General features: G+C 42.4%; 1 protein-coding gene across 1 annotated transcript in view; it reads left to right on the forward strand.

Moving 5' to 3' along the window:
- The window catches only part of KCNU1 (potassium calcium-activated channel subfamily U member 1), a 143,277-nt gene that overhangs the window by 65,525 nt on the left and 61,779 nt on the right, over positions 1-15,973 (forward strand). Inside the window, exon 19 of the mRNA XM_040242924.1 lies at positions 6,676-6,784. Within this exon, the coding sequence (XP_040098858.1) occupies positions 6,676-6,784 (109 nt within the window). The remainder of the gene's footprint in view (positions 1-6,675; positions 6,785-15,973) is intronic.

Consider the following 15,973-nt stretch of genomic DNA (forward strand, 5'->3'; position numbering starts at 1 on the left):
GTTAGCTTCAAGTGTATAGCGAAGTGATTCAAACACAAACACACATATTTTCAGATTCTTTTACTTTCAAATTCCTAATTTCTCTCTCTTCCCCTCCTTTCACCTCTGGTAACCATTAGTTTGCTTTCCATGTCTGTGACTGTATTTCAGTTTTGCAAATAACTTCATTTGTATCACGTTTTTCCCCGCCCAGATTCTACCTATAAGTGAGATCGTGTAATATTTGTCTTTCTCTGTCTGACTTACTTCACTTAGTGTGATAATCTCTAGGCCCACCCATGTTGCTGCAAGTAGCATTATTCCATTCGTTTTTATGGCTGAGTATTATTCTATGGTATATATTTACCACATCTTCTTTATACATCCTTCTGTCCATAGATATTTAGTTTGCTTCCATGCCTGAAAGTGAAAGTGAAGTCGCTCAGTCGTGTCTGACTCTTTGTGACCCCATAGACTGTAGCCCACCAGTCTATGGGATTTTCCAGGCAATAGTACTGGAGTGGATTGCCGTTTCCTTCTCCAGGGGATCTTCCCAACCCAGGGCTTGAACCTGGGTTTCCCACATTGTAGACAGACGCTTTACCGTCTGAGCCACCAGGGCTTCCATGCCTAGGCTCTTGTAATAGTGCTGCTGTAAAGATTGGAGTGTGGGTATCTCTTTGAATTATGGTTTTCTTTGGATATATGCCCAGGAGTGGGATTGATGGATGCTTAGTTTTTTAAGGAACCTCCATACTGTTCTTCATGGTGGCTGCACCGATTTAATTCCCCCCAGTAGAGTAGGAGGGTTTGCTTTTCTCCACACCCGCTCCAGCACTTATTATTTGTAGACTTTTTGGTGATGGCCATTCTGAGTGGTGTGCGGTGGTGCCTTACCGCAGCTTTTAGCCTCCACTCTTGAGGTCTACAAAGCCCCTTGTCCTATTGTTCCTGTTCAGTCACTAAGTTGTGTCTGACTCTTGGTGACCCCATGGATGCCAGGCTCCCCTGTCCTTCACCATCTCCCAGAGTTTGCTCAAACTCATGTCCATTGAGTTGGTGATGCCATCCTGCCATCTCATCCTCTGCCACCCACTTCTCCTTCTGCCCTTAAGCTTTCCCAGCATCAGGGTCTTTTCCAATGAGCTGGCTCTTCGCATCAGGTGGCCAAAGTGTTGGAGCTTCAGCGTCAGCATCAGTCCTTCCAGTGAACCTGCAGGGTTGATTTCCTTTAGGATGGACTGGTTTGATCTCCTTTCAGCCCAAGGGACTCTCAAGAGTCTTCCTCAACACCACAATTCAGAAGCATCAATTCTTTAGCACTCAGCTTCCTGTATGGACCAACCCACACATCCATACATGACACAACCTTTCCCTATACTCCTAGTCTTTTTATTCCTTATGTTCTTTTGGTCTCTTTACACTGTGGGATTTGTTATAATTTTTTAAAATAAATTGCCTTCATTTGCTGCATGCCTGCTAGACAATTTCCAGAGACTTTAAATGGGCTTGTGAGTGTGTGTTTTGATTTTCACTAGTTACTGTTGTTTCATGGAGGAGCAGGTTCATGGATCTTTTATGCTTGCATGCTAACCTAAAGGCTCTATCTTAATCCTGTTTATTTTCTCTGACTTTTTGGATTTTTTTCTAGAAAATCTTAGACAGTATTGGGTATAGAAAGAAACTATTCCTGTGTCATTTCCTGAAATCTCTATTACCTGTAGAATTTGCAACTGAACACTTAAGTCTAAAGAACACTGTTAATCAAAAGGGCTTCAAGAGCCTATTTGGGGTTCAAAAGTTAAACGTTGACTCTTTTGCCTTCTGTAACAATATGAATCATTCTTGAGGCAATGGTTGAGGCTGACTGAATACAGAGATATCTGATTAAAGAGGTGTGAGTAAGAAAAAAAATACATTGCATATCATCTCATTATAGTATCTTTATCCCGTATGAAAATTCAGCATGGTTTCATGAAGTAGACATCTCCCTGTAAACACAATGTATGAATCAAGCTTTTGAAAATCAGTTACACACATTCATATGCATGCAGGGCTATCAGTCCTTTTGCAAAACAAAAAGTGTTTTATAAATTGAATAACTTCCCCTTTATTTAGCTGTCTTTTAAGTGTGTTTTATTATATTCTAAAGCAGGAAGTTAAGTGCTCTAGCATGAATTGGAGAGATTTTGGTGTAAAGAAAAGGACTAGGCCTTCATATTTGTAGATATGCCAAATTTCATCCACTTCTATAACATGTAATTTATAGTATGTAGGGAATCAGTACACCTTTCAGTTTATAATCTAATGTTTGATCTTCCCCAGAACCTTTCATTCTTCTCATAATAGGGTCATCTTTTTTCTTCTTGGTCCCTACTACTCCTCCATCACCACTTCTGCTGCATCCAGGACAATTCTCATAAATCTGGTACCAAGATTCTTAAATAACAGGCAGTGAGTGAGCCAGCTGTTCTTACTTCGGTCTGCCAGACAGTGGCAGCAGAGTACCATTAAACACTCAAGGGCTGGCCATTCAGGGGAGTGGACTTGAACGTGAATATGAATCTGGAGAGTTCAGTTCAGTTCAGTTCAGTCGCTCAGTTGTGTCCAACTCTTTGCGACCCTATGAACCGCAGCACGCCAGGCCTCCCTGTCCATCATCAACTCCCGAAGTCCACCCAAACCCATGTCCATCGAGTCAGTGATGCCATCCAACCATCTCATCCTCTGTCACCCCCTTCTCCTCCTGCCCTCAATCTTTCCCAGCATCAGAGTCTTTTCAAATGAGTCAGCTCTTCGCATGAGGTGGCCAAAGTATTGGAGTTTCAGCTTTAGCATCAGTCCTTCCAATAAACACCCAGGACTGATCTCCTTTAGGATGGACTGGTTGGATCTCCTTGCAGTCCAAGGGACGTTCAAGAGTCTTCTCCAACACCACAGCTCAAAAGCATCAATTCTTCAGTGCTCGTCTTTCTTTATAGTCCAACTCTCAACAGCCATACATGACCACAGGAAAAACCATACCCTTGACTAGACGGACCTTTGTTGGCAAAGTAATGTCTCTGCTTTTTAATATGCTGTCCAGGTTAGTCATAACTTTCCTTCCAAGGAGTGTCTTTTAATTTCATTGCTGCAATCACCATCTGCAGTGATTTTGGAGCCCCAAAAAATAAAGTCAGCCACTGTTTCCACTGTTTCCCTATCTATTTGCCATGAAGTGATGGGACCGGATGCCATGATCTTAGTTTTCTGAATGTGGAGCTTTAAGCCAACTTTTTCACTCTCCTCTCACTTTCATCAAGAGGTTCTTTAGTTCTTCACTTTCTGCCATAAGAGCGGTGTCATCTGCATATCTGAGGTTATTGATATTTCTCTGGGCAGTCTTGATTCCAGCTTGTACTTCCTCCAGCCCAGCATTTCTTATGATGTACTCTGCATAGAAGTTAAATAAGCAGGGTGACAATATACAGCCTTGACGTACTCCTTTTCCTATTTGGAACCAGTCTGTTGTTCCATGTCCAGTTCTAACTGTTGCTTCCTGACCTGCATACAGGTATCTCAAGAGGCAGGTCCAGTGGTCTGGTATTCCCATCTCCTTCAGAATTTTCCACAGTTTCTGTGATCCACACAGTCAATAAAACAGAAATAGATGTTTTTCTGGAACTCTCTTGCCTTTTCAATGATACTTATTCAAACCCATTCCTTGATGTCTTTTGGATTCAGAGCATGAAGACTGTGGTAGGACGAGCCCTCAGAGCAAGAAGAATCCTATGTAATTAGATAAGTTACTGGACAGAAACTTTCCCAATCCCAGCTATGCAGTTCACTGCCTGACATTTCAGCACTGAATTCTCTTAATAGCTAATTTTTTGAATGGTAGTCCTCAACCAGGGGAGGGAAGGGCACATGGGGTTGTCTGGACGAGATAGGGTGGAGAGAGAGGACCTTAGGAAAGTCATGTCCAAAGTCCCTGAATCGCCACCCCCTAGAGCTAATTCATATTCCTCCTTAAAATATTAATGCTCGTGATGGAGTGGCCAAAAAGGAGAGGGGAGTGATGAAGAGGAAACTGGAAAGAAGTTGTGAGTGGAGCCAGGGACAGGTAGTGTGGAGTATGCATGTCACTCAGTTGTATCTGACTCTGTGCGACCCCATAGACTATAGCCCGCCAGGCTCCTCTGTCCATGGAATTCTCCAGAAAAAAATGTGGACGTGGGTTGCCATGCCCTTCTCCAGGGGTTCTTTCTGACCCAGGGATCGAACCCGGGTCTCCTGCATTGCAGGTGGATTCTTTACACTTGGAGCCAGCAGGGAAGCCCCCAGGGACAGGCAGAAATGATGAGAAATGTTTTGAACAGGAGGCCCTAACTTGAATTTATCCTACTTCATAGTTTTCTTTAGATTTGGCCTTGGTCGCTTTTTTAATCTGCATCCCATACTAATTGACCTCTTTAAGAAGGGAGTCAGCCCAGCCAGTGTTCCCTGGAGATGAGCATTCCAAACCCAGAAGCCTGAGTTCTCACCCGTGTAATGAGTCAAGCAGCTCATCTCTCTAGCTTGGCTAAAAGTCGTCCGAGCTCTCCTGCAGCACCAATGGCTGTGGGTAGGAGAGAGCACAGGTGTTCCTAAGTGGCTCTTCATCTCTAAAGCAAGGTCAGGGATCATAAGTCCATCCAATTCCAGTAAAATGGAAAACAAGCTGATAATGGGTCCATACCTAGAACTCACTGAACCCCCCTACCCTCCCCCTACCTTTTTTTTAATACCTGGCACCCTTTGTCTGCTGGAGGGTGAGGCTCTGAGAAAGCAGAGGCTTCCCGAAAGTTCCATTGCTTTCCGGCCAGTTTCGGCTTGTTGCCTTTTGCATTCCACAGCTCACTTTCTATCAGGAGCACTAAGCCGGCTAGCCTTTAAAGGCTGATGGTTGGTAAAACGCTAGTCCTCGCTCAGATATTTCTTCAGAAGTTCCCTTCCTAAGCCATTTTCCCGCCCAGGGCAAAAAAAGTAACCTCAGAATAAGGAAACATGAGTCAACCTCAAAACCCCATCAAAATTCCATATATAAAGTGAAGGCTTTCTGAGGATTACAGGCAGGAGCGATCTTATTCCAAACCTGGCTGTTAGCACACCTGTATGACGCAATTATTGCTGATTTAAGCCGACAGATCACATCTGCAAAGGATGTCCTTCTTCTTCCAAAGTGTGTTTTGACTCAGTTGATATTTTCTGTAGATTAAAATGGCTCAGAAGGAATTACATCAAAAGAAAAGGGATAGTAGAATATTTCTGTGGCTCGTTCTGTCTGCCATTGTCCCAAACCTGGTGAGGTGTGGGCTTAAAGGATTGTCCCAGAGGAACTCTGCATTCTGAGTAGTCTCAGCACAGAGAAAGTCTTAGATTTCCAGGAGGAAATGTGTATCTTTTCTCCACTTAGATGGGTGGCCGCAGAGGAGTAGCCATGATGGTTCTTCTTTGACTTTGTCCATCTCCTTGATAACTTCTTCCCGGGCAGTGTCCCCCTCTCCGATCATCTGGCAGTCAGGTTCAGGAAAGCAAATCACGCAGGGTTTTTGAATAGTGAAAAAAAAGCATTTAAGTTCCAAAGCATCTTTAGAATGCTACTTTCCATCACAGTACCAAGTGCCAGTTCTTATTGAGCAAGCATGGCTTCCTAGCCCAGCGCTTTGAAAGGATTGCTAGGTTAAATCTCTGCTCTGGAATAAGAGGGGCATGATAGAGTATCAACATGTGGCTGCAGGAAGGAGTCACGGCTCACGTGTCAGGTTTTTGCTTTTTCCACCTCCAAGCAGCTTCCTGTGGCTCATCTAAAGACTAGGTGTCACCCGTCCGTGCGTTCATCCTCCTCAATCACCCTTTGAAGCCCCATTCTCATCCCCATTTTGCAGATGAGAAGGTGATCTGCTCTTGTGTTGTTTCCAGCTGTGGAAATTCACACATGTTTTGCAACATATCCCATGTTAAGATCAAGATCCTTCAAAGTTAAAATAAGAAAGGAAGCCTTGAAGGGAAAATGAAGTAAAAGGAGGCAGAATTGGAGGACTATGAATTGCAGCCTGACCAGCATCTGGGGAGGGAAGAGGGGCCTTGGCTGAGATCTTTTCTTAGAGCCTGTAGTGACGCTAGTGGTAAAGAACCTGCCTGCCAGTGCAGGAGATGTAAGAGACACAGGTTCGATCCCTGGGTCGGGAAGATTCCCTGGAGGAGGGCACGGCAACCCACTCCAGTATTCTTGCCTAGAGAATCCCATGGACAGAGGCGCCTGGCAGGATACAGTCCACAGGGTCGCAAAAGATTGGACATGACTAAAGCAACTTAGCACGTACCTGGTGACTGCAGACCGTGCTAGCAGCAGAAGGCTCCCCAGACGCTACACTCTGGGGTGAGATGGGAGGAGCGACGGATTACAAAGGTGCAGAATGCATAAGAAAGTACACAGTATGTACTTATTTTAAACAGACCATATGGTAGTAACACCTTCACAATCATTTCACCCACTCTCTAACTCTGCAGAGGAAAATTAAAGAGCTCTCTACCAACCACCCTCTTAGAACTAGACTATAGCTTGAAACTCTCAGCCTCTCCCTAGTCAAGGATGTAGAGCTGTCTCAGTCAATAGGAATAGTCCAGAATGAAGGGGTATTATGCCAACTCACCAGGATGCCTCTGCCATTGCAGGGACAACGGTCGTGGTGATGAGAGACAGCCAGGAGGAATGCTGCAAACCCCAGGACCCCTACACAGAAGCACATATGAGCTTCTCTAGCGACTTGAGCGTTACTACCAAGTAAGCACCTCAGAGAACCCTAGTTCCCTATCAGTTTTTAAGAATCTCTGGGCAACAAAAATTTGACTTAAACCTTAAACAGGAATATTAGCTTTATCAGCTCCTATCCTGACTAATGCAGTTGTTCCTCACCAACATGAATGCATCACAATATCACTTAGCTAAGCAAATATACCTGTCCCCGGCATTGTTCCAACCATTTTTACCAATGACAACCAAAGGTTATGCACCCAGTTTTCACTCAGATCACCCCTACATACTCTTGAAATGTGTGTCAGGGCAAGATTTCAGCTCTTTCCCAGTTTTTTTTTTTTTCTATTATTAATCCAACCCTTTATTTTGAGCAAATTGATGAGAGACAGAAATTGATGGTGGTTTTTGGTTTTAGGTCTGCAAGATAGGGCCAATAAATTTTCTCTCCCCTACTCAAATTCCTACATCTCTTTAGTCCATGAAAACCCTGATTAAGCTGAATTCAGGGTTGTAGGTGAAGAGTGTGTGATCTGTTTAGTTAATTTTTAAATAGAGGGCTGATGCAAAAGTTCTATCACCCCCGATTTTATTGTAAATTACTCTGTAGTGTACTGGCAACATTTCAACTTAGTAGTTGTAATATACCAGGAAAATCTTTCACGACTGAGAATTGTCATCGGCTGTGAGTAAATATTACATTTTCTGCAGAGCGTAGAAATTGTGCTGTGGCATTACACAGTGTTAAGGGCAAACACTGGTCCTAAGCTGTGTGATCTTGAGCAAGTTGCTTTACCTCTTGGTGTCTCAGTTCTGATTTAAGTGAGTATAGTAGTGATGAAGACCCTGAGCTTCTTTGTAATGACTGAATGAGATGAGGTATTTAAAACACTTTACTTGATTCCTGGCTGAGAGTAAGCATTTGTTAAATGTTCCATATTATTGTAATGATCAGTTCTTGTATCTGGGAAGGTGTATGAAATTGGACTGCTGTATACATGGTAGGTGCAGAGCCCTCCAAGGATGTAGATTTTGAAATAAATCCTTGATCTTATTTATAATCCAAGTCTTTCTTTTAATGCATGAGGAGTCTGGTTTCTGTTTACTGGAGGGTTCTGGATAGATGGGTCTGGTTAAGAGAGGTTTTGCTGTACCTGTCCAGCAGGTGAGGCAGGTGTCAGACGTCTGAGCCACAAAGGTGCCGTCTCTTGGTGGTGTGCTTTCTGAGAGGCATGTAACAGTCTAGAAATTACATTCTCTGTTCTTCTATTCTATGCTATTTCCTTCTATTCCAGGATTTTATGAAACCTAAGTGAGGTGATCTACATGAAAGGATTACAGACTTTTTGGAGGAAAGAGTCTATGGAATCTCAGGAATTTTGCCTTACTCACATTCACAAGCTAGCAGTGGCATTTGTAGATAGTTCTCTGTTTTTTTGGTCTCACCACATGGCTTGCAGGGTCTTAGTTCCCTGACCAGGGTTGGAACTCAGGGCCATAGCAATGAAAGTGCAAAGTCCTAACCACTGGACTGCTGGGGAACTCCCCCTTTTTCCTTTGAGATGGTTGGTAATGCACGATGCATTGAGCAGCTCTGTGCACCAAGTAGGCACTCTGATAGGTGTGTTGTTAGATGCAGAAATCATGTTTCAGCCCCTGGGAAACCTAGTTGGGTATACCAGATGCATTCAGATAGATTAATCTGAGGCCAAATAAGGCAGCATCCCTTCCAAGGCTACACTGATGATTCTGGCAAGAAGTCAAGGAGGAAGAGGTCAGTGAGGGCTGGGTGGATTGTTCCAGAGTGTTTCCTGCAGGAAGTGGGGTGGGATTGGGAGAAAGATAACAGCATGGGATCTCTAGTCCTGTGACACGGGTAAGTCGTGGGGAACACATGGAGCCCTCCGTGTCTGAGTAGCCTGACTAGAGGTGGGAATGTATGATGGAATGAGGAACAATGTCTCGGATTTCTCCAGAATGCACTCTTGGTTGTTGGTATTGCCCACGTGTGAATATATGCATGTATGTTACATTTGTATGAATGCAAAGTTGTTGCAAAAACATCATTCCAATCTGAAGTGTTTTGTGACTGTAAAGACAACATATGTGGCAACACATAAAAAATGCTCCAACCATGTTTATACTTTCATTTATTCTTTCCTGTGTCTTCTCTGTGATACGAGAGGATTGGCAAGTCATGGATAATGAGAACCCACAGAAAATCCAGTTTCAGCTATTGAGTTTCGCTGACTTTTCTCACCATTCTTTAACACAGCTGTAAGGACAGAGTCATGGATGTTTTCCCCATTGTCTTTAATTTCTTTATTATCTGTGATAAATAAGGAAATAGTGTAAAGCAGGCATCTAAAAGGAAAATTGTAACTAATCATTAGAGAAATGCAAATCAGAACTACAATGAGATATCAGCTCACACCAGTCAGAATGGCCGTCATCAGAAAATACACAAACAACCCTCCTCCACTGTTGGTGGCAATTTAAATTGGTACGACCACTATGGAAAACAGTATGGCGAGTCCTTCAAAAACTAAAAATAGGACAACCATAACACCTAGCAATCCCACTCCTGGGCAAAACCGTAATTCAAAAAGGTACATGAACCCCAGTGTTCATTGCAGCACTGTTTACACTGATCAGAACATGGACATAACCTAAATGCGCATCAACAAAGGAATGGATAAAAAAAGATGCAGTACATATATACAATGGAATATTACTCAGCCATAAAAAGAACAAAGCAATGCCATTTGCAGCAGCATGGATGGATCTGGAGATCCCCATACTGAGTGAAGTCAGCCAGGCACAGAAAGACAAGTACCATATCATGCCACTTATATGTGGGCTCTAAAAAAAGGCTGCAGATGAACTTATTTACAAAACAGAAGTAGAGTCATGGATATAGAAAACAAACTTATGGTTACCAGGGGATAAGGGAGGGGTATAAATTGGGACCAACTTATACACACTATATGTAAAATATATGTAAAATAGATAAACTATAGGGAAAATTTTTTAAAAGGGAGTGAATATGTGTGTGTGTGTATATATATATATACATATATATATGTAACTACTTGACTCGATGGATGCGAGTCTGAGTGAACTCCGGGAGTTGGTGATGGACAGGGAGGCCTGGCGTGCTGCGATTCATGGGGTTGCAAAGAGTCAGACATGACTGAGCAACTGAACTGAACTTACTTTGCTGTATACCTGAAACTAACACATTATAAATCAACTATACTCCAATAATGTCTTTTTTTTATTTTTAATTGGAGGATAATTGCTTTACAATGTAGTGTTGGTTTCTGCCTTACATCAACATGAATCAGTCATAGGTATACATATGTCCCCAATTTTTAAAAAAGGAGAATTGGTCCACATGGCCTGGTCAATCTGCAGACTGGACCCATCAGCCCTCTATATGACTAGGGGTTCCTGATTACGTCTAAAGAAAGTCAAGGATAGTGATAGTGTCCCATCCAGATTATCTCTAAAGAGGATGCTTAATCATCTTCCACCTCTTAATTAAAAAGCAAGACAAATTCTCATGAATTACAGAGCTTAAGAAACTGATCAAAGCCATACTGCTGAATAGACGGTTGTATGCATGTTGATAGATAAATGTCATTTGTAGGTGAATTTTCTGTAATATTTCATCAAGGGAGTGGTCAATTCAGTTGATTGAAATCCAATGTTAATGGGATCAAGAACACATCTTGCTCTCACTTAGGACTATAAAATAGAGTGAGTTTCGTTTTCTGGTTTTGGGGGTTTTGTTGTGGTTCTTCTTTTTGTAGGGCAAAGATAATTCCAACCAGCAAAGTAGCAAACATATGTCCTGGGAAACAACCACCAGTGGTAAAATAGACTTGATGGGTTAATAGAGATAAGTAGGCATTATTGAGGAAATAATACAAAATGTGTGATAGGTACAACTTGTAACCCATTTTTGATGTGTTAGTAGTATTACACGCACATTTCCAAAACAGCATACAGTTATTTATAGGTTTGCTGACAGTAGGCTTGGTGTTTTTAAAGATGGAATCTTCAGACCACCAGTGGGTTTTCTGGTAAGTTCAGAAAATACTATCTCCTATTCTTAGTCCTCGAGGCAGTTCAGACAGCCTTAACATACTCAAAAGTTATAGTTCAATATTTCATTGCATCCCTGGTGTCTTTCTTTCCCCACAGAAAAAGCAACAGTAAGCAATATCATAAATAGCAGTTCAGATCTCAGGCTAGCATGCTAAAGTCTGTTTAATAGATGGTAATTAAATATGGTTTGTTGAGCAAATAGACAAACACTAGTTGTGTTCTGTGTCCTTGCAGGTGGATTCTTTCCCAGCTAACGTACCAGGGAAACTGGCCTTAAACCAAGGGGTCATGTGATTTGAGAAGGGGGAAGGTGAATATTTCCTCTTGTTTCTTTCAGGGTGAAAAGATGAGACCTATGCACGATGTGGTGATAAATAGAAATGCATACCAATCTCTCCTGGACCTCCTTTGCCTTCACTTCTGATTTCTGTCCCGTGGCCACCCCACTGGGGTGAGCTGGGGAGAGTTCTGTCCATTTTACTGTTGCTTATGACAACTATGATGTCTATGCGTGCTCACTTGTGCCCAACTCTTTGCGACCCCATGGACTATAGCCCGCCGGGCTCCTCTGTCCATGGCATTTTCCTGGCAAGAATACTGAAGGGGGTTGCCATTTCCTCCTCCAGGGGATCTTCCTGACCCAGGGATCAAACCCAATATTGACTATTCTCTGTCTCTATCAAAATCCACTCTTTTCAGGAAAGCTGGTTTTGACTAGGTATTAGAAAGAAAACATTTGGATACAACTAACTCAGATTATGTTGTGACTGACCAGTAGCAGAATAACCACACTAAATCTTTCAGTATTTTAAAAAGTTGGGTGTTTATAAACTCAAGTGGACACATAGCTAATCACTGAAACAAGGAGAGGTGAAAATTTTCAAGCAGTGTGTGATGGATCTGGGTCAGGAGAGGAGGCCAACTCTAATGAAAAGGTTTGTTTTCTTTGGGACTATGGCCCTTCCATAGAAGCCCTCCTTCTGGGTCTGCCACATTCAAATCTCACAGATGCTGGTGAAATCCAAATAAGTTTCCACACAACTTCCCTTTCCATTTTGTCTCTGAGAAACCTGTGGCTAAGGGCCTATTAATAGTGTCAGCTTTGTCTACATGTTCTCCATGTCTTTTTAGAGATATCAGAGGCCATGCATATTATTTTTTCTCTCTTTATCCAAATGTCCAGCCTGCCCTTAGCTCTTTAAGGCAAGTGATCATTGCCCCATGGCAGGCTTGAGCCCTCCATCAATTTCCTCATCTGTAATGCAGAGATAACAATAGAACCGAATTGAAATGTTGTGAGGATTGTAGCAAAAATCGAGCAAGTGAGAAAGGGTTCCTTTGCTGTGACTCTTCCCCTCCCCCTCCCACTTCCTTCTGCCTCCATTTCTCTGGCTGGTAGATTTTCATGCTTTTGCAACTAGTTTCTTTCTCCTTCAAGGGGAGAGGGCTTGAAGTTTAAGATCGTCCCAAATTTCATGCACTGTCTATGGCCCACCAGCCATAGACCATCAGCTCAGTGGAGCATGTCATCAGGGTTTCCAGTGAAGGTCTGTGATGTGGTACTTCCCATGGGCATACTCACTTCGCTTTGCCCAAGTCTGTTGGTTGCTCACCATGTCCTCTCCAGAACACTCTTTCCTTTGCGGTTCCAGCTCCTTCCTTGGCTCTTTCCCAGGGTCTTCCAGCTAATCTCATGGCAGGTTCTGAGCAAATTATAGTCCATCAGGATGGCCAGTGCATACTCTGCCCACCATGGCTCCTGGGAGGTCTGTCCCTACAACTTTTCATTTTCAGGTACCATGCCCCCTACACACACACACACATATACACATAGAGAGATATTACGAAAGGAAGCTGGGCCCTTCCTCTCTTTCTAGTCTCAGCTCTTCACATTTATTGAGTTCTGTGCTTCAGATGATCCAGACAAGAGAAATGCCACCTTTTAACCTCAGTGGTGTCTGAATTCCTACTGAGGACCAGCTTTCAGGGTCTTTCCAGGGGAAGGAGCTTGGATATGAATCACCATATGTGGTTCTTCTCTCTCCACACCTTGTCTGATCTTTCTGCAAAGCTAACCAAGTGAGATTATCTGAGTAGGTACTTTTTTCCCTTTTGTCCATATTAAGCTTTTAAAATAACTTTCCCTCTAGACAGGCACAGACTTCTCTGTTTACATAAAATATGGCCCATTACTGGTAAATCAGAAGCATTCTTTGCTTCTTTCCTTCATACATGCTTATTGAGTATTGCCTTACTGTAGGATTTCACATCGCCTTCTAAAAATCCACACCTGCTTAGTACTGTGTAACCAGCATTTAATCTCCCAGAATTACCTTTCTTCAGAGGCCAGGAAGCTCTTATGTTCCCAGTGCTCTGGTTTCCTGCCTTATGTTTTAGAACCTCTAAAGATGCCTTCCTCATTTCAATTGATATTCAACTGATACATAGGTATCACTAGCAGGGGTATATTTCGGCCAGGAAGTTTAATAAGCAGCTTCATCAAGTCTCAATAAAAAGTTAAAAAAAAAACAGTGACAAAAATATATCTGTGTTCAATTATAGGTATAGATATCGGGGTAGGGATAAAGATAAACACAGACACATCTAGAAATTATATATTTAAGCAAATTAAAAGACACTTGCTCCTTGGAAGAAAAGTTATGACCAATCTAGGCAGCATATTAAAAAGCAGAGAAATTACTTTGCCAACAAAGGTCCATCTAGTCATAGCTGTGGTTTTTCCCTAAGTATGGGTGCCAGAGTTGGACTATAAAGAAAGCTGAGTGTCGAAGAATTGATGCTTTTGAACTGTGGTGTTGGAGAAGACTCTTGAGAGTCACTTGGACTGCAAGGAGATCCAACCAGTCCATCCTAAAGGAAATCAGTCCTGAATATTCATTGGAAGGACTGATGCTGAAGCTGAAAGTCCAATACTTTGGCCACCAGATGTGAAGAACTGACTCATTTGAAAAGACCCTGATGGTGGGAAAGATTGAAGGCAGGAGGAGAAGGGGACGACAGAGGATGAGATGGTTGAATGGCATCACCGACTCAATGGACATGAGTTTGAGTAAGCTTCAGGAGTTGGTGATGGACAGGGAGGCCTGGTGTGCTGCAGTCCATGGGGTCACAAAGAGTCAGACACGACTGAGCGACTGAACTGAAATGAACTGAACTGAACTGAACTGAACTGAAGCACCATGAGCCTGAGTATCAAAGATAGATGAAAGAGCATTTCAGGAATAAAAGAATAAGAATTTGAGAAGAATGAGTAGATTCGTTCTTTTGGAATTTCCAAACAGTGCCTTTCTTGTTCTTGTCTCAGATCTATTGGCGAAAATCTGACTTCTTGAGAAGCAGTGTGCCAGACTCCAGCAAAGTACCATACAGACAACTATACTTTAACTGTGCTTTGTATATACTGCTTTTTTTTCTCTCTTTATTTTTATTTATTTGTTTTTACAAATTGAAGGCCTGTGGCCACCTCGCATCAAAATGGATTGGTGCTATTCCTCCAATAGCATTTGCTTACTTTGTATCTCATTTTGATAATTTTTGTAATATTTCTAAGTCTTCTATTATTATTTTGTTGTAGTGACCTGTGATCAGTGGTCTTTGATGCTGCTATTGTAATTGGGGCACCATGAACCGCACCCGTATAAGACTGTGAACTTAATTGATAAATGTCTGTGTTCTGACTGTCCCACTGACCAGCTGTCCCCTCATCTCTCACCCTCTGCTCTGGCCTCCCTTTCCCTGAGACACAGCAATATTGAAATTAGGCCCATTAATAACCCTACAGTGGCCTGTAAGTGTTCAAGTGAAAGGAAGAGCCATGCATCTCTCGCCTGAGATCAAAACCCAGAAATTATTAAACTTAGTGAGAGAGACAGAGACAGAGCCAAAGCCAAGCCTCTTGTACCAAAAGTCAAGTTGAGAATGCAAAGGCAAAGTTCTGGAAAAAAATTAAAAGCACTACCCCGTGAACACAGAGTTGATAAGAAAGTTGAAACAGCCTTATTGCTGATATGGAGAAAGTTTTAGTGGTCTGGATAGAAAATTAAACTGGCTGCAGCATTCCTTTAAGCTAAAGCCTAATCCAGAATTCTCCTCCATTCTCTGAAGGCTGAGAGAGGTGAGGAACCTGCAGAAGAAGTTTGAAGCCAACAGAGATTAGTTTGTGAGGTTTAAGGAAAGAAGCCATCTCCATCACATAAAGTGCAAGGTGAAGCAGCAAGTGATGATGCAGGAAGAGATCCATAAAATCTAGCCAAGATGACTCATGAAAATGAATGCATTAAACGACAGATTTAATGGATGATATATATATATATATATACATACATGCCCTATATATATACAAAGATGCCCTAGTGCTTTGATAGCTAGAGGGGAGAAGTCAAACTGGTTTCAAAGCTTCAAAGGCTGACTCTTGTTAGGGGCTAAGGCAGCTGGTGACTCTAAGTTGAAGCCAGATCTCATTGACTGTTCTGACAATCCTAGGGTCTTTTATATGAAAATTATGCTAAATCTACCCTCAGTGCTCCTTGAATGGAACAACAAAACCTAGACAACAGCACATCTCTTTACACATGGTTTACTGAGTATTTCCTCCATTGTGGAGAGCTACTTCTTAGTAAAATATTTCTTTCAAAATATTTCTGCTCATTGACAATGCACCTAGTTCACCCAAGAGCTCTGATGGGGATATACAGTAAGATTCATGTTGTCTTCATGCCTGCTCACACAACATCCACTCTGTAGCCCATGGATCAAGGAGTAATTCTGACTTTCAAGTCTTGTTATTTAGGAAATACATTCCGTATGGCTGTCGCTGCCATACGTAGTGATTCCTTTGACGGATCTGGGGGCAGTACATTGAAAGCCTTCTGGAAAGAATTCACCATTCTTAAAGCCATTCACGATTCATGGGAAGAGGTCAAAATATCAACATGAATACAAGTTTGGAAGAAGTTGATTCCAGCCCTCATGGATGACTTTGAGGGGTTCAAGACTCTAGTGGAGGAACTAACTGCAGACGTGGTAGAAGGAGCAAGAGAAGTAGAAATGGGTCCTGAAGGTGTAACTGAGTTGCTGCAGTCCCAC

The sequence above is a fragment of the Oryx dammah genome, unplaced genomic scaffold (assembly GCF_014754425.2).
Source record: "Oryx dammah isolate SB20612 unplaced genomic scaffold, SCBI_Odam_1.1 HiC_scaffold_7, whole genome shotgun sequence".
NCBI classification, from domain to species: domain Eukaryota; kingdom Metazoa; phylum Chordata; class Mammalia; order Artiodactyla; family Bovidae; genus Oryx; species Oryx dammah.